This window comes from Euprymna scolopes, chromosome 31 (assembly GCF_053919585.1).
Source record: "Euprymna scolopes isolate OS-2025 chromosome 31, ASM5391958v1, whole genome shotgun sequence".
NCBI classification, from domain to species: Eukaryota; Metazoa; Mollusca; class Cephalopoda; order Sepiida; family Sepiolidae; genus Euprymna; species Euprymna scolopes.
The window spans coordinates 41,984,698-42,004,617 of NC_136512.1; the positions used below are offsets into that span (position 1 = coordinate 41,984,698).

At 30.6% G+C, this 19,920-nt stretch overlaps 1 protein-coding gene across 1 annotated transcript in view; it reads left to right on the forward strand.

Annotated features, from left to right (window-relative positions):
• The window catches only part of LOC145255711 (uncharacterized), a 69,777-nt gene that overhangs the window by 39,984 nt on the left and 9,873 nt on the right, over positions 1-19,920 (forward strand). The window contains exon 2 of the mRNA XM_080114301.1: positions 24-160. Within this exon, the coding sequence (XP_079970427.1) occupies positions 141-160 (20 nt within the window). The 5' untranslated portion in view covers positions 24-140. The remainder of the gene's footprint in view (positions 1-23; positions 161-19,920) is intronic.

A 19,920-nucleotide genomic window follows, 5' to 3' on the forward strand; every position in this document is an offset into this window, starting at 1 on the left:
TCTAATTCTTGATATTTCACTAGGCCGAGAATTCTAGTTTCTGCAAGTTCACGTGAACCTTCTTGAGAAAGCTTAGATAAGCTGACCAGCGCTTGAAGTGGCATAAAACCAGTTTGTACTGAACATTTTTCATTCACAGTATGGAAACCTCAACCGTACAGTGAGTTAACTTTTTGAAAGTTTATCTAATTAAAAAAAAAAAAACAACAACCTTACTGTCTCTCTTGGTCATCACTTGTCTATTTGCTTGCTTTCCCTACTTATCATTTTATTTCTTTTAACAAATATGTTGAACTGAGATCACGTTTCTAAGAGTCATTCTATGTCAAATCAATAAAAATCAGACCATGACCAACACATTTTAGTTTTAAGTTTGATACAATATCTATTTTTATAAACATCAACAGGTCATATCTAAGATTGTGAAGACCTTATTTACTTGTCTCTCCACGGTGGCTGAGCTGAATTTTCCTTACATTTAAAATGACACCAGGTCGGTTTTAGTGTAGATAAATCCAATTTTCAAAAAAGGGAAGGGACACTTTAAATTGAGACAAAATGGTCTTGCTCGAGATTTCTTTCTCACTTAGGTCAGAAACTACTACACTTCGATTTAAGCTAGAATCTCTAAAAATTTATTTTAGAAATCTGAAAATTCAGATGTTCTGATTTCAAATGAAAAATACAAAACTTCCATTTTTCTTCTGTATTATCAAAAAAATGTTCCTTTTTTTTTTTTTTTTTTTTTTTTTTTTTTTAAATAAAATAAGTTGAATACTAAGCTTCAAAATTTAATGTTCTCTTTCGAATCGAATCCATATAAATATAGAATACTTCAATTATTACTTAGGGAAGATTTCTTTTGCCGTAATTAGATCTTCTGACTTTTTTACTTTTTTTTTTTTTTTTGTTACTAAGTTCTTTGAACTAGGAATATAAAATAGATTCCATTTAATTCGTATCAGGAAAATCTTGTACCAAAATTTAAAAAATTTTTAAATAACAAATAATCCATGTCTGTCGTGGTCTGACCTTTGACATGGTATGACTCAAAAGCACATAAGAAATTTTGCTCGTCTTTCCTCTCATACAATTAACTGTTTAACATTTTGAAGAAAAATTCTCTGGTTATTTTTCATACAATTAACTGTTTTTAACATTTGAAGAAAAATTCTCGGGTTATTTTTCAAGCTGGATTTCAAACTGAATGATTTACTAAAGTAACCTTGTAAGTTAACAAAATATACGACATGTATATAAAAATGCGTTTCATGCTCATGTTGACACCTTTCAAACACTTTAATTTTTTTATTTTACTTTTCTTTTTTTTTCTTTTTTTTTTTTTTTTTTTTAATAAAAAAAATTAGGAAAAGAATTCCAACTTTACTCATTTTAAAAGGAATTGTTTCAAAATCAGATTGTCATCTCACAAAAAACTGTAAAACTCTTTAATAAATGCATTAAAAAGTGACATCGGTTTTATTGATTTTATATTTATTTTTACAGTGAAGACAAATGTTTTAGAAAGAATTGAAACTGTTACAATTTTAAACAAGATACATTTGTTTTATTCAAAGAATATTTAGCTGACAGTTAAAATTATTTCTACAGAAGTTATTTTGGTATTTGTTGATAGTCGACAGATCGCTTTTTTTTTTTTTTTTTTTAAATATGCCGTTTTAAGCAAAAACATTAATACTTAATTGTCATAACAAAAATAGTAATATATCCAAATATTATGAAAATTCATTACGTAAAACTGCTATTGTGGTTTTCGTAAAATAATTAGGCTCTAATGTTAGTCGCCATTAGAATTTAATGTAAAATATGCATTCAGTTATGTCCCTTTTGTGTGAACTCTACACTGTCTACTTTTAAACATTTAAAAGTGCAATTTTTACCCAATTTTTTGTAAAAATTACTTTATAACTTTCTACTGAATGAATTTGAAATTTTTTGGATATATTACTATTTTCGATATGACAATGCAATACTGTTTTTTTGCTTAAAATAACATTTAAAAAATCGATTTGTTAACTCTCAGCAGGGTCTTGATTTTTTTTAAATATTAACAATAATTTATCTCTTTCCCACGGCAAGAAAATTAGACACAATGTCAGGAAAGGGAAATTGGAAAAATCAACACCCTACTGGAAGATAGTTAATTCAGCCAAGAATTCCAACTTTAAAATCAAATTATGTTGTCTCCTTCAAACAATAGAATTTTAAATTTAAAAAGTGGCATTCGTTTTATTTGAATATTTAGTTGTCAATTATTTTTACAGTAAGAAAGAATTGAAATACAATTTCAAATAAGTTTTTCTTATCTATATAAATAAAACTTGTGTGTAAAATGAAGTGAAAAATGTGATTATACACAAAGGATGGTTTCTAATAAGTAAAATCTTTGTTTGGATGGATGAATAACAGGTACAGAAATGTTGGCAAGTTGAAATGCAAAATGTTTACTTGAACTTACTGACATAATTCTATTACTTTTGCCCATGCACAAATAATTTCATAGCTTGAAGTGGTTTAATTTTATATCTTTATCTATCTGTCCATAGCTAAAATGGTAGAGAGCACCTCTGGAGTGCTAAATATTTTGGTTTCGATTGTAGCTGATAACACCCAAGTTTTTAACTTTTGAAATCTGTACTATATATTGGGTACATTATAATATTTAGTAGAGAATTGCCTATGTAATAAGAGATTTGCATGGATTAAAATATATTTAAGCGTATTTTACAATCCGGCAAAGATGTGAATCTGTTCGGATACATGTTCACTCACTTCATCTTTTTTTTTCTTTGCTCAGTGACTAGACTAAAACAATCCGGCAAATGACATTCGAATGAAAATGATAATTTGCCATTCTTTCCCCCCTTTTTCATAAAATAACTAAGTCATTTACTCGACTTAATAGTAATTGTTTTTAGCAGATGTAGAACAGTTAATGTAGTAGATTCAGTTAACATGGGAAAGTTGAGGTATTTATAAAAATGGGCTTGAGAGATAAAGAACTTGCAAAAGATAAATTAGTCTTTAAGGCTTAAAGCCGTTAACCATATGCCAACATGCAATACGAACTTTAAACCCAGTATGAGCATTTCGAACATGTTAATATGAAAAGATTTTTATATTTATATTCGTTTTACATGTTATTGGTTTTATTTTGTGATTTCATCTTCTATTGAAGAATCTTCGTGCAAATATCCATGTTTAAGAAAAAGGTGTATGAATCTTGCCAAAGATAGCATACTTTCAAATACGTATCTGCATTTAAAACTGATGTTAAACCAAATTCAAAGCAGAGTACAAAGATGAACATTAGATTTAGTTAACATATTTTGAATTTGAACATCGAGTCTTTTTCTTTTTTTTTTTTTTTTTTTTTTTTTCATCAAACAAGATATTTCCTAAATTAAATTCCGAAAGTAATAGTATGTTTTAGAATTTTTTATTAATTTGGATTATTCGAACTATTGTTTTTATCTTGGATGTTATTTTGAGGTTTCAGCTGAAACCTTAGTATCACCCACATTAAAGATTGAACCTTTAGCATCTTTAACATGGTCACTTAGAACTGATACTTAGCACTTTATCTGTTATGTCACTGGTCCTTGCTGACAATGCAATTACAAATTAAAACTTACCTGGTCATGGCTGACAGAAAATTGGGTTTTTGTTTCCATTTTATGTCACAGCATCATCACATCATGCCAATACTAGATTCATCTGTGTCAGTCAGTAAGGAGTTCCACAAGGGCAGGAGCTCATGTAATGTAGTCTGTCATCCCCATGAATGATGACTCCTGACGTCATGGAATATATATATATATATATAATTATTTTTTTACTATAATAATTAAATACCTACAGACACTAGTGTTTCATCCTTTCGGGATTCTTCAGTGCAGGGTGTCACAATTACTACCAGTCGAACGATTCGGACCCCGCGACACGAGACATCTCTGGCTCGATTAGCGGAGGCCGTATCCATTCGGCTACCATTAATTGTGTGAAATAGCGTTGAATTTTAAACATTTTAATTTAAATGTTCATTACGTCAGACAGACAGTGATCAAATCGTTATACGACGATCTACGCATAAGAGCTAAATTGACCGACTTTTATTCAACAGAAAGTGCTCAACGATAAGAAACGTATTTCTTAAAGGGGCTGTCATAATTATTTTTTTACTATAATAATTAAATACCTACAAACACTATATGCATAAAGATCAGAAGAGACAAAAGGGGTGGTGTATTGAGAACCAGTTGTCTGCTGCCAAGTATTGAAAGCCGACCAACATGGCAGTCAGTTAAAGAAAACGTGACATTCATCCACACCTGTAAGGGTTGTTGGCTGTCTTTTCAACCTCTGCTTTTGCTTAGTTCAATCATCCAGTTCTTCCATAGGATGTTTCATGTGAGATGTTCTCTGGGTTTTTGAATAGTTTCTTTCCATGTACCTATCTCTAGGCAAAATTTCCATCCAATTTCTCTGTAAGAACTTACTACCTGTGAAACGTATTACTATGAGATTGCTTCCCTGTAGACTACAATAGGGTCTTCAAATCCAATGTCAGTTAATACTTGTCATAAACCGTCCTCATTAAACTCTGTTCATTCACTATTTTCAATCCTCTCATACTATTCATCATTCAACTGAAAATCCATCTCGTTAACCCTTATCCTCGGGTGACTTGACTTCCGGTCAATAAATGGTGAATAAAAAAAGCAGCTTTGTTAAATTAATATAACCCGAGATGATACACCAATCTGTCTGCTGCTGATCTGTAGACATTTTTTCCCCTAAATTAGTGATAGTGATTTTACGAAGTAGTTTGCATACATTTAGGTCAGGTCTCTAAATAAAGTGTTACTGCAATCTACTACTGCTTTATTTTAATGGTAAAAATACAGAATAGTTGAACATTTTTTTTTTTTTTTTTTTTTTACCCATTCCAGTTAATGTATAAGGAATTTCCTACCTTTTAATGTGTAGAAATGATTGGTATTTTTTAACATTAAGTTTGAGAAATTTTAAACCAAAACAGAACAAATGGTGAAACGTTTTACATGTTGAAACGATTGTTAAATTTTTTTTTTTTTTTTTTAAATTGTAAAAAAATTCTTTCAACTTGTTGAGTGTTAACTATTCTGTACTTTTTCTCCGTACTATAATTCCATGAAGCAAATGATATTGATAAAAATTATCAATAAAAATTTTTATCATTCAAAGTTAGCCTTCAATTAAAAATTTATTTTGAAAAGTTAAAAATAGAATTAAAAAAAAACAAAAAAAGATTTACTTGTCCCTAGTTATGATCTTGGACAAATGCAGGTTCCGGTTTTCCTTTTCTAATTTTACTTACACACGTGCTAACTCTTAAGTGGCCTCAGTTTAAGCAAAAACTGATAAACAAAAATGAAACTTAAATCCTGGTCAGAATTAATGTTATTCAGTTTTATAATTTTCGGAATTGACTTTTCTGGTTTTTTTCCCTCATTTCTAGCATTTCACTAATATTTCTTTCAACTAATTCAAAGAACTTTATGAACATTAATTCTATTTTTAATCCGTATTTGTTATCTTCATTAAATTTAAGACCTTTTTCTTTAATGAAATACAAACAACTATATTCTTGACTATAAAATCTTTTCTGTGTACTTAATGTGCTTCCATCTCTTACCTTCATTTGAATATTTTGACTTTAGATGATGTATTAGTATTCTCCCTCACCTAAAGAAACTGTATTCATCCAAAAATACAGATTTTGCATTCTAGGAGCAACTCTTAAAGAAAACTGAGTTTCATTCATTGACATACTAAATCTTCATTAAGCGCCTTTTTTTTTTTTTTTTTTTTTTTTTTTTTTTTCATTTACACTTGGTAATCTTTTAACACCATCACCCCCCCCCCACACACACACAAAATTTTCTATTTAATCTTAAAGATTTCCTCTACAAATTCTGTCTATCATTAAAATTATGTATGCATATGTACGTATGTGCATATTTTAGCATGAATACAATTTCTCTTATGACCTTAATTCTGGCGTTCCGGAATGTAAATTGTAGATATTTTTGTAATGTATTTTTTTTTTTTTTTTTTTTTTTTTTTTTTTTTTGTCACTTGAAGATTATTGTATGAAGAATCGAAAGTAATAGTGATACTAACGGAAGATTCATTTTTTTTTTGTTGACACAGATTAGAAAAATAAATGTACACTAATGCAAATGTGCGAAAGTTATATCCGGTGACTTAGAATGAGTGTTTTTTTTTAATGCTAAATTGATGGTTGAATATGGTTAAATTTGTGCTCATTTTCTATTAAATACTAATCCTAATTAATCCCCAACTGTGCATCGAACAAATACTGTAATACTGGTTTCATTGCATCTTATAAGTTTCATTCAAAATTTGATCCAGATTGGCTCAGTATTTTCCAAGAAAAAATGAAACTAACATATTAGATCTACGAAGTTAAGTCTGAACTGCTTTTTTTTTTTTTTTTTTTCGTTTAAATATGCATTTTGGGGGGGGAATATCTTTTTTGTATGATAAAACGTATCTGACAATGAATACTGATTTGTATAGTTATGTATGCATGTTTATTGATTTTTGTATGTACATCGTTGATGCCGAAATTAATTAATCTACCATTAGAATTTTGGAACATGGTTGTTAGGCATATGCAAAGTAGGAATAGAAGCATTTTGTGGCAGTTCAGATACGTCTGATTTGTGAAATTTTTATCAATAGATACTAGACATTAATTCATGAATATTCCCCAAGTTTTTTTGGCTTGCCTCTCATTTGAAAATTCAAAGACCAGACTTACATTAAATTTTCTCAATCAAAACATAAGGTTTAATAGCAAAACTTTGAAGATTGTAACCTTCATGAAAGTGATACAAAACAATTGTTTTTTTTGTTTTTTTTTGTTTTTTGTTTTTTTTTTGGGGGGGGGGTCTATCCTAGGGCATGTATTATCATTTTATATATTAGATAAATTAACTTCACAATCATCTGCGACGGTAGATTATCATTAATTTCTGTAGTTTAGCACTTTATTTTCTTTCAAGAGAATGTTGGAGGTTTCTATGTACTAGGTAAAGTACCTGTCTATACTGATTGGTATAATTGCTAAAATATTACTGACTGCTACATCTCCTTATTCCACTAATGGAATTTTTTCTTGGATCTACCATATCAGATGCTTGGATCATGCGATAATCAGCCACCAGGGTGCATTAATTTCGATCAATCTTTGATGCACTACTTCCAGCCCCTTTTGAGAATAACTGATGAGTTTCCTGACACGAATGAAAGATTTTCTCTTGTCCCCTTAATACAATCATGAATGCCTAAAGATATATATTGTGCCCAGAAGACATTCGGCAATTATCCAGAATTTTTTTTTTTTCTAGGCCGTTTTAACTTTCAGCTACCTACACCCAACAGTATAGGTCACTCAAATATAGTTACTTTGTTATAGAGACTTTGTTTTCCTTCTGTTTTGACCTTTCGTTATAAAATAGTTTCTTACAGTCTATGCATACAGCTTTATATAGAAACAAAAACTCATATGAAGGTGGCGTTAAACCCCTATACAAAGCAGTACATTTTCACTTTCTTTTCAATCACGATTAAAATTAATTTTCACTAAGCAATATTCGAGAAAAACGGTTCCTTGTTCATTGTTTGAATCTAAATACATTGTACCTTTTAAAAATTATTTTTTAAAAATGGATAATGGTTTGGAAGTCAAATTTTAAGTTGTCCAACACGTCTGCATATAAAACGAACGTTCTTCTAAATGTGAAGAATGAGTGCTTGTGTTGAAAGAATGGTTAAGGTGTCAGGTGGTAGAAAGCCAAAGAAAACATAAGCTGAAATAATGTGGTCTTTGTAAGTGATAAGACAAATATGAAAAATAAATTGGATATGAACGCTTCTACTTATATCAAATCTAATTATCTATATCATTAGAAATAGGGCTGTGACAACAGCATATTCTTTTCATTGCTTTTAGTCTCGAGTATATATCCGACACACACAATCAACCGAGGACCACATCACTCTACATAAAAACATAGGTATACATCCATTGATATCTTGAGATTCAAAATGAGGAAAAGAATATGCTGTTGTCATGGTTATAACTGAAAAAGGAATTTTTATAATGAATTGTAGTCACTGTGCGACATGTCTATTGTCCCAATTATTGGCTGCTGAATGGGTGCATTATCTCAAGCAAGAGGACAGTTTTCCTTTCAACTACAAAACGTTTAATCATTATATGGAAATTTCTTCTAACAGGAAAAGATAAGAATAGGACTTGATAGAAAGAGGGATAAATAAAATCTGGCAAAATATAGGTTAGTTTGGAAGTCCATGTCTAAAAGTTGTCTAACACATACTGCCATGTAAAACTGGTGATAAATCGTTTTTTTTCATTATTTTTGAAGGAAAGCGTAAATTAGTCTAATATTTCTGTGAGAAAACATCATTTCTGCAATTTACTGGTCAGTTATTGTTTGGTACATTTGAAATAGTTTTACTGATCTACTTTTCAGCCACCTCAGAGTACAAGCAGCTGAAATGTGCTGATAATGGGTGAAGATAAGTCAGAAACTTTACGTAAATAATGTCAAATTCCTGAAAACATTTTTTAAAAACTTGCTTCAAAAGGAATAATTTTCAGGGTGTTTTCTTTTTCTCCTTGTGTTCTAGTTTCTATTTGCTCCCCTCTTCACAAAAGCAGAGATACTTGGTATTAATGTGGGGAGAAAATTTAGCTCCTCAAAAAAGATCAAGAACAGAAAAAGTGAAGTGCAATATACCAGATACCACACTTTTGCTCCTCGCTAAAGTTTTTAGAATATTTTTTGTATTCTATTTTATGTGCATGTATAATCAGTGTTCACTTTTTATTTTTAAATAAAATATCTCTATCAAAGTTAGTGTTTAAAACTAAAGTTTGATTTTTTTTTTTTTTTTTTTTTTTTTTAAACTTTTCAATCATATAAAAAAGGAGGAAATGGTTAATTATGGAAATAATGAATTTTTCAAATTTATTTCAGTTGGGCAGATTATTTCATTTTTATGCATTGGTCTTTAGTGTGGATGATTAAAACTTTAAGAATTGTAGTTATTAGGTTGATGCAAAATGTTTGACTTGTACATCAAAACATTTTTGCACTGACCTATTAATATCTAAAATTTTTTTTTTTTTTTTTTTGCTACCACTTATCCTTAAGTGGATTTTGACCTTGATAAAGGGGTTAACGAGATTTCTTATCAGTTGAATGAAGAGGGAATTGTAAATGAATGGACAAATGAGGACGATTTATAACAAGTATTGGTTGACATTAGATTTGAAGATAACCATGTTGTAATCTACAGGGAAGCAGTGCCATGAAAATGTTCTGTAGATGGAAAGTTCTTAGAAATAAACTTTTCATGGAAATCTTTCCTGAAGATGGGCTCCTAGAGGAAGAAAGACTATTTCTTTTCAGTTGTAGTAGAAGAGTTTGTTGTGAATGTCATACAAACAGAACCCAAGATTTAATTTTAGTAAAGCAGCTTCGATAAAAATGTCTGAAAAAGTGACTAGAGAACAAGAGATCCTCTTCAACTAGATTGCAAAGTTAATTTTGTACCTTGTCAAAGTAAAAATGGGTAAATCGAGTTGTAAATTCCTTCTCCATATATTTGATACATAATGAAAAACATCTCAGAATCTGAATTGATCATATCAGAAACTACATTAAATACAATGCTCAATATCTTAAATAGAGCTTTATAACAATAAATGCCGCTTATCTTGATAATTGCAGTTTCATTAATCATCCAATTAACAAAAGTTCAATAAACTCCTGAAAGTTTTTTTATACACTTGTAAACAGGGTTGCGGAGTCGGAGGTTTTAGTTAGTTGGATTTCTAAGAGTTGGAGTCGGAAACTTTAAGTCCAAGAAATTTATTTTTTTTCAAAAGTTTCCTGTTTGGTTTTACCAATTGCGTAATTTAGCAGTTTTTGAATGATTTTGTTTTATTTTTGGAGATATATTTTGTACTGTGCTGCAATGCTTCTACTTCAAGATATTTAAGTCCACCGGATCACCGCAAATCCTGTCTGGAGAGCTGTTTTGGTTATGATGTCACATAGGATCAATGAAAATTCTGTCTTTGAGTGAGATCACTGGATTAAATCCGATAACAATCAGATTGTAATCCGAAAGTTATCCAATTCCTGAATCCAATTGAATTTGGCAATTGGATTAGTCTGGGATCGATCTGGAATTAATCTTATCTAGGGGGGGGGAACAGGCCTAAATCAATCCATGCTACTATAGCCTTTTATAGTTTTCCTGTTTTCCTTTGATCTGCTTTCCATAAAGGCAATATTATCTTTTAAAAAATTTCTATGTAGGTCTTTACTTCCCTCTTCTGATGAACAGCGTTTGGCTTCGAAATGCCATGGCATAAAGGTTTACCTATCCCTAAATATTGTATTCCCTTTTGAACTGATAGCATAATAAAATTTCATTGTAAATTTTTTTATCTATAAAGCTGGTTGAGTGTGAGAATATTCATTCAAGTGAATGTTAAACGTAAAAATATGCATGAAAAGTATAAAATGCTGATTAGGTTTGGGAGGCTGGTATATGGATCTGTGGAATAAATTTCCACTTAGGGGTTAAGAAGTCGGAGTTTGTTGAAAATATCAAAGGAGTCAGAATTCTAGGAGCCAGTTGGAGTCGGATTTTTACCATTCGATGCCGCAACTTTGCTTGTAAATGTGCAATGCTGCATAGTTACAATGCAAATGATTGGCTTGTAATGGGAGAAATATTTAGCCAAAGGAACAGACAATCCAAGAAATGGATCTTTGCAATATGAGGTTCTATGTTGTGATTTTGAGCCACTTGAATCTTGAAAAAAAAAAAAAAAAATGCCCATCCAGATATGAGAGCCTCTGGACAGTAATTTTTTTTTTTTTTATGCCCATAGATAAACTGGTGCATAATTCTCAAGTAGGTGGCTGGGTGATCTACCACAAAAGATGCCAATATCTATATTTCAGCAAGAAAAGGGATCGGTTTGTTTTCTATGGCTCTTTGTGTTCTAAGTTGATGGTTTGTGTTCAGAGGGACTTTTTTGATTCGGTCAAGCTCAGTCCTGATTGCAAGGGTATCAAATCATAGAAAAATATTGCAAGTTCAAAACTTTATTTTTTTTAAACTGAAATTGTAGTTTTATTTGAAGGAAAAATCCTTTTGTTACATAATGATAGGCTACATAAATGTTGAAAACAAGCAGCAAATTCAAACGAGCATAAGTGGACAATCATAGCCTCTGCAATAAATGTACACAAACGCAGATCCACATTTCAATGCAAATTCAGTCGGTTTGAATTTGTCTTCAAAGGTTAGTTTATTAATACACTTATGATGATTGGATGATCTATGAAACTGCAGTAAAATGTTAAGATATGTAGCATATGTGCGTCTGTCTTTCTCCTCTTTTAAGGTGTGATCAGTTAAGTTGTCTGTCTGCAATCTTGACTTCAAACAGATTATCTGGTTATGGCTGCCATTTTGAGTTTTGGTTTAAAAACAATGTTTTGTTCTTCCTCTTTCCACAAGCAATAAATGTTGACCTTTTTTGTTAAAACCTTTACGACAAGAATTCCCTGGATGGCAAATGCTAAGCTTTCATTTGAATGTCGGTTTGCTTCAGATTTCCACATAACTTATTTCCAGACATTTTAATTTTTTATATTTTTCATCAAAGGTCAATCTAACGATCTCTATGTCATTAAGTTAACCCAGGAGAATAAATAAATGGAGTCTTTTTTGTTTTTTCCCCTACATTTTTCATTAAAAATGAATATGTATAAGCAAAGTAGACAAATTCAAATCAAACCCTTTGTTTGACTAATATTTCATTAATTTGGAAAAGCAAGTGTCTCTGCTCTCATTATTTTCATGGTTTAGTGCTCAACTAAATTGCTGTCTACCCCCCCCCCCCGGTAGAACGTTCACAGCAGACACTCTAGAACAATTGTTAACAATTTTCTTTATTGATGTGCCTAAAACTGTAAATTCCATAAGCAGTTTTTCCTAGTATTATCCGTCTGTGGAAAACCATGCTGTGAGGTTGCTTTCCAGCTGATTATAACATGGCCGTTTTCAAGTTTAATGTGAACCAGTTTCTATTGAGCCATCCTCTTAAACACATTAAGTTCCATTACCAATCATTAGTGTTGTCTTGCCTGCCATTCCTTAGCCCTTATATTCGAATGACCTTTGGGCCTTGAAAGCAGTGACTCCTCCCCACTAAAAATAAAGTTAATTCTCTTGAATAAGAGCTTTATCAAAGTAATAAATTAACGTTTTTGTTCATTTTTACGAGATTGTATTTAGAGATATTAAGGATAGTATCAAAAGAAAAATGGTGTATTTATACAAAAGGGGGGGGGGCTATGGAAATTTCAGTTTTTCTTTGTATATTACTTTCCATGAACGCAGACCCCATATTACCATATCACCTTTTGTCCAAACTCCAGCATTCTTCAAATACTCTGGCTAATATATTTTCAGAACATATCTTAATATGGGGTATATCTCCAAAACCTTTGTAGAACTTTCGGATATATTTTTATTCTGTGGAAGTTTGGCATGAATGCAGACCCCATATTGCATTTTTGTGCAAAACAGGAATTATACTTTGATCCAAGTCTGAAAGATAGGAAAGTGTTTTAGTTTCACATTCCATACAGCAGCGACATCAGATAAAATGAAACTATTTTTGTATCTAATTTTTCGGTCAGATATTTTAAACAATGGGGATAACATAAAATGTGGAGTCATTTTAGTTTGTATTCTGTAGAAGCACCTAATCTGTTAAAACAGCTTTTTTTTTCTTTTTTTTTTTTTATAAAACCAAATATTGCATTCCTTTTAATTTCAAAATATTTGGATTTTTTAGCTATTTATTTAACATGCTATTCATTTGACTTTAGGACCCTAGCAACAAATGACTCCAGAAAGGGCAAGGTAATCACACGTTTCTTTGGTATCTACTTATGGATATTTCCAACATTTCTGAAATATTGGAAATATCCATAAGTATATTTCTAAAAGTATATTAGCTGAATCCGCCATTTCATGTTCACCGTTGTGACTTGATGCATCTTTATTCTGAATACATTTCAAATTTTTTTAATTAAAACATTTCTATTTACACATCTTTTTGTAAATTTCACATAATTTGCTCTTCTCTGCCAAAACATTTTTGTTCAAACCTTGAGCACTCTGATCTGTGGCAGTTCCATGACCTATTTTGCTTATATGTTCAATATATTACATGTTGTTGTGATTTCGCTTTGCTAACTGCATAGGCATTAGAGCACTACAGTGCATTTGCAACAAATCAATGTATGCCCAGCGAGTTTGTGGCAAAACCTGATTCAATTAAGTTCCATAGGTGATTGGCAGAAGCAGTCTGCCAAGATGAGTTACAGGATACAGTATTATTGACAAACGCCAATCTATTAAACAACTCTTTATGGTCCGGAGTTTCCTTGAATAAGAATTGATGCATATTTAATGGAGATATTGACACTATTTTTGGAACATGATTTTAAATTTCAGTCAGATGCAGCGAGACACAGCTCTTTCTACCAAGTGACCCTCATGCTGATGTTCTAATCGAACCAAAGATCTACTACAGTTCATCATTGGAGACTTTGCCTGGATCTTAAATACTATTTTGACTTTTATAAACTATACCTTTTGTAAACATTTGACTAAAACATTTTTTGCCACACACATCACGAAATTGGAAATTTGGCACATATTGTATTTCTTATTTACTAAAATTATGATTGGCCTCTGTACTACTACGTGATTGACATTGCGATCAGTGTCTGTTATCTGCATCTAAATTCAGTGTTTGATTCTAATTGGACGATCACGGCCTGTACAATGAATGCATACACTGTTTTACATGTCCTTTAAGTTAATTTTTAAGTTAAAGTTGCATGTCCTTTAACTTAATACTTTCAATACTCCATGCATAGATTTGATATGAAAGAATGCTGATTCTAAAACTGTCACGATTATTCTAATTAGCCCTACTAAAAGATTCTATTTATAAAATGAACATTTTATTTTCCTTAAATATCAAGTGGACAATGACCTATAATCAAAATAAGATATTCCAGATTTTTGTAGAAATATTTTTGAACCACCTCGGTCTGCTATAAGTATTTATTCTATTTTGTACAAATTCAATTTATTTGGTAAAAAAAAAAAAATGAAACTAACAAGCTTAAGTTGCCGTGTAGGATGGTGATCGAATCTAAGTGTCTTCAAAGAATATTTTTAGCTGTTTCTATGCAAGCTATAACTGTGCTCTTATATATTATGTTGCATGGTTTGTGCCGAGGACCAATTTGATATTGGTAATGACTGAAAATGATCAATATCTCATTGGTTGAAATGGAGGTTTGATTTCTCGGTCATCTGACTCATTTCCATTTTGTTACCACTCGCATGGCCTCACCTCTTGTGTACTTGCTCATTTTTCCATAGCAACCGTTTCAGCTTAATATTTGTTTAAAAAGATGTATTTGTTGGCGGCCATTGTTGGAAGCTATAAAGCCACTAGGCAAACAGTTGCTTTTCTGGTTTTCTTTGTATAATAAATTGTTTCTGTTGTAATATGTACATAACAAAAAACAGCTTTGTATGTCCAACTTAAATCTGGTTGGCTAAAAAACGAGCTGGCATATTTAATGGCAGTCTTCTGTACACAGTTGAATTAATCATTGTTAATTTAAATTGACCTGCAAACGGTTGAAAGGCTGAAATTTGTAATTCTTTTAAATTTCTTTTTTTTTTTGGGGGGGGAGGACATTTCCTCTTTTTCATATTGAAAAAGATTTGAGAATTTTCATTAAAATATTCTATTCATATAAAGTTAGATATGTGCATAGATTTCTATGTACAAGATTTACCCCAAAACTAATTAACTAATCATAGATTATAAAACTCGACTTATACCTATAAGTGTGTGTGTGTGATGAGAGCTACATTTAGTTTAATTTTAATCAAAGAGGGCGAAAAATCAATTTCATCAAAATCGGATATTACACAACTAATAAATATTACTTAAATTCCATTCGGTTTCAGGAACTAATTTTACTAGTTTTGGGATGAATATTTTACCAGTTAATAAAAATGATCTTGTGTTTGTTTCCCTGCAATGATAATTTAAAAAAATTGAAATCTGAATTAAATTTTTTTTAAGAACATAGATTTTTTATTTATTTATTTATTAACAAAGCTGAAAATCTCCATAAGACATTACCCATCATTTTGTCAAACTTCAGTTTGAAATAGCATTTTCACAATTCAATACAAATAAAATGGACACATTACTTTAAATGCTTTCTAGTATTTGCCTTTCCACGATGACAGTGAGACACAAGTTCAGTTTTAATGTAGAGAAAATCCAGCTTTACAAAATTTCTAAACTAGGACAAAAAATTAAATTAACTCAATCTAAAAGATGGTGTAGTGTCTTTGAATTATTTGTAAGAAAATATAAAATTTACATATTGCCAAAAAATTTGGCACAAGATCAAAAATGTGAGGTCATCATTGGTTTAAAACAAAATTTATTCTAGTTAGAATCATGTCGTCACAATCCCACATATATTCTAGGGGTCTAAGGGTTATCCTATTAAAATTTTCACAAAACTTAAATTGTATTGTGACGTGCCCCTTCTGAGGCTAGCTTTGTTATCCAATCGTGATAAATTAAATTTAAAAAAAAAAAAATGGAATTTACTCATGTTGCGTGGAAGAATGCGAAGCGCTACGTGATAGCCCATATTTGACTTCCTCTACCAAAAAGAGCATTTTAAATGGGGGTAACAATTCTTTGCTCTTCTCGACTTAAACACAAACTATAGGCTTGTGTGTTGTATGAAATATATCAGATGATTAGATTTATTTAGCAATCGGCTGGTCTGTTGCTGTAAGAAATGGTAGGTCAAGTTTCAGCCTATATTTTTAACATGAAAAGATAATCAATTCAGCGTGTTTGTGTGTGTGTGTGTGTGTGTGTGTGTGTATATATATATATATATATATATTCATTCATTTTTATTTTAATGAACAGAATCAAAGAAAGAATAAGTAATAACTCTAGCAAGATTTCTGAACATTTGACATTTAATAGTTTCTCTCGCATTGGTTTGATATATATATATATATATATATATATATATAGACAAATGGGAAGAGTAAAAGATAAACGGACCTTTAGTTTATGCTGGTTGACAACAAATGTTTTTCTTTTCATATTTCTCATGGTGTTTTTATCAGCAGAGTTTCTTAGATGTGTTCTTGGAATCTCTTCTGCAACTAACTCGCCTTTCAAATTCTTAACGGTTTTCTTTCTTTGAAAGAAACGTTGATTACATTGTTCTGAATTTTAAATATATCAACTTTTTATTTTATTTTTTTTTTTTTTATTTTGCTGTTGCCGTCATTGTCATGGCGACGGATTGGTTTGTTTTGGTTGTTTTGATTCCTTCGTGTCTCTGAATTTTAACCATTAAATTCATTTTTGTTAATAAGATATTGATATTTCAATATCGCACCACTATTCATAAATACAACTTGATATATTGGGAGTAGGGTAACCAACAAAAAAACTGGTAAGATCTTTTCATTCCTTTTTTTTTTTTTTTTTTTTTTTTTTTTTTTTTTAAATATATCTTTGATCCTAGCCAAAAGATCAAGTAATAGCCTTTATAGAGGTGTCCATCCTTATGTGTTTGTCTGTAAACATGTTTAATGCTGCATGTTTAGTTAGGTGCATAGTTGCAATGCATGCCTACTACTGGCCGGAAATAGAGGAAAGCTAAGAGAAGAGAAAACCTCCAAGAAATCGACTAACTCTTTGAAATAGTGTTTTCTTAGATACAAGGTTTAACTGTGATTGTGAGTAATTTGAGTCTTAGAAAAATTAATGTCTTTTCAAATATAGATCACCCTGGGAGTAACATTTATGTCCATTGGTAAACAGCTTAGCTTTTTCAAGTGGGTTGACCGTGTGGTCTCTTTTGTCACTAGTCTCTCTCTCTGTCTCTTTCATATATATATATATATATATATATATATATATATATATATATATATATATATATATATAATCTGTATCTCATATTATATATTCCAGCAGGGCAGAGATCAGTTTGAATTCTGTAAGCCTCCGAGACGGATGATCCCTTAAAATAATGAATTGTTTGTGTTAGATTATAAGATGTTTTCTTGATTTGCAAACCTGTTATACAGTTTAAAAAAAAAAAAAAAAACATCATTGTGACAAAACCTTATTGATCCCTCCCCTCCTAACAAAGGAAGGATTGGACCTAGTAATTCACTCCTGTTTGTTCGCATTTTTCTCGATAACCATGCCTTAATTTTGCACAAGCATTAGTCATGGTAAAAGTAAATTTTTCACTTGACTAAAGAGATCACACATGCTCGGCTTGTTACTTGTAGTTTTGCTTGGAGGGGGGATCCTTGTTAAAACAGTGTCACACTATATTGAGTAGAAATTACCTACACTTGAGATGAAAATGTCAGTTTAAAAAAAAAATTTTTAACTGTAAATTTATGAATTTTGGTTATGTAGTCCAACTGAAGTATGAAGTCCAATATATCCATTAGTATGTTCCAACAGTACTAATACTTAATTCTAGAGCAGTTAGATTTTTGTTTTAACAAATTCAAGATTTCTGACTTTATTTATTTTTATTTTTTTTAAATAACAGCTATTTCTTTGTTCCGTATAGTCGGAACATTAATGATAACAAAGTTTAAATGAAGTTTTAAATTTATAGAGTAAAAAAAAAACTACTTGGGATATTTTTAGGGAGAAACTATTCACCATTTTCAACCTTTAATTTAAATATCGTAAAATATTTTTTATTCATGTTAATTTTTTAATCCGTAAAGATTTGTTTACTGGTTTGCTTAAAGGGATACATCTGTATTAGAATTTGTGTACGCGTGTTCACAAGTCTTACAAAAGGGCCAAATAATGTTGAATATGTATTGATACTAATGTCTGAGTACAATTAGAAACGCCAATACCATTTTGTTTATTTTATTTAAATATTTTTTAATTTAGATTTTTTATAAATCTAGGAGCTGAAAAACCCTTCATGTATAAGTTTAATCCTTTGTCTGGGGATTAATTATCTTTGAAACTATTTGATGTATATAAAATGTCTTAGTATTGTCATTCGAAGAGTTATTAGGCAACTATTTTTTTTTTTTTTGTCATGCTCTAATATTTTTAGCATTCCTCTTTTGCTAAGGTTTGAGAGGTTTTGATGACCGGTGTAGGTTGTATTAGCAATTATAAGTAACCTTTTTATGCTTCTTTGTAGGCCAATCAAAATTGGCAACAGCCTGTATATTTAAAGTTGGACCATTTGTCACGCTAACAGTGAGATTAAAATGCCAAATTCATATTCACAATAGAACAGATTTTTTTAACCTGGTCACATGTATGGAATCTGTTAAAATGTTGACGCCCTTTCCTTTTACTATGTAAAAGGACACCTCATTAATTACTAACAAAGTGTGTTACAACTGCCCACTATTAGAAATGTATGCAGTGTGATGCATGGAAGTGAAAGGTTGAGGACATGTATTGCATGGATAGAAATGATACGTGCATGTGTAATGCAAGTCTAAAGGACAGTCTTTATTCTGATGACCTTAGGGAAAATTAAATTTGGATAGTATAAGATGTGTGCAGAACCAATATGACCACGTTGAAAGAATGGATGAGTTCTTGGTTAGATGTAGAACAGTTAAAGCAGTAGGTCCAGTTCACCAAGAAAACATGGTCCAAAAAAATGGACTTCAGAGATTAAAAAAAAAATTAACCAAATGATTTTAAGCAAACGTGTAAAATTTAATAAATACACAATTCAACATTTAACAAATATGAATATTAAATTTAAAAATTAATGAAAGACTTCTGTTGCCATATTAAATTACTTCAACTACTAAATTTTAAAAACCTATATCTGGAACATTAGGAACTTTCATTGAATCCTGGCTTGGCAAACTGAGAGCAGGCTCAAAATGTTCCCTTGAATAATAGTGAAGGGATGCTCATAGAGCCAAATCAATTTAAAATAGTTCTTGATGTGTCCATCATTAATGAGCCCATTTAATCTTTATTCTGAAGGAAAACTTGACAATTAAAATTCTAGATAAATATTCACCAGAAATACGTTGGTCATAACTTTTTTTTCTTTCTTATCCACACAAAATTATAGTTTTTGTATTTGGAGATTTTTTTTGTGTGGGTAAATTTCACTCTTTTCCTCCAAACTGTCCACTTGAAATTCAAAATGAAACTTTGTGTGTGCAGTTATGCATGCAAACCCTATGAATAAATGAAAAAATATTTTAGATGAGACTTCACTTTATATAAATGATAATCCACATCCTGCAGAAAGCATAAATTTTTGGTCACATAGAATAAAATGAATAACGAATTTCAAAAAATGTTTTCTCGTGTCCTAGATTGTGATAAAAAGAATTGTAATCATTTCATGTAAAATGAACATCTTCTAAATTTATTGTCAACATGTCATCTCGTTTTTATTTGAAGTATGGTAGCAAAGGATAAAATTTCACTCGTTGTTTTTTTTTTTTGTTTTGTTTTTTCTTTTTCTTTTTTTCTCTCGAGGAAATGACCGATTATAGAATTCCTGGTGATTGTTTTTCTTGGTATCGAATGATAACCTATTGCTCTTAGCATTTCACTGAATAGTAATTATTTGGATTCCTCTGATTACT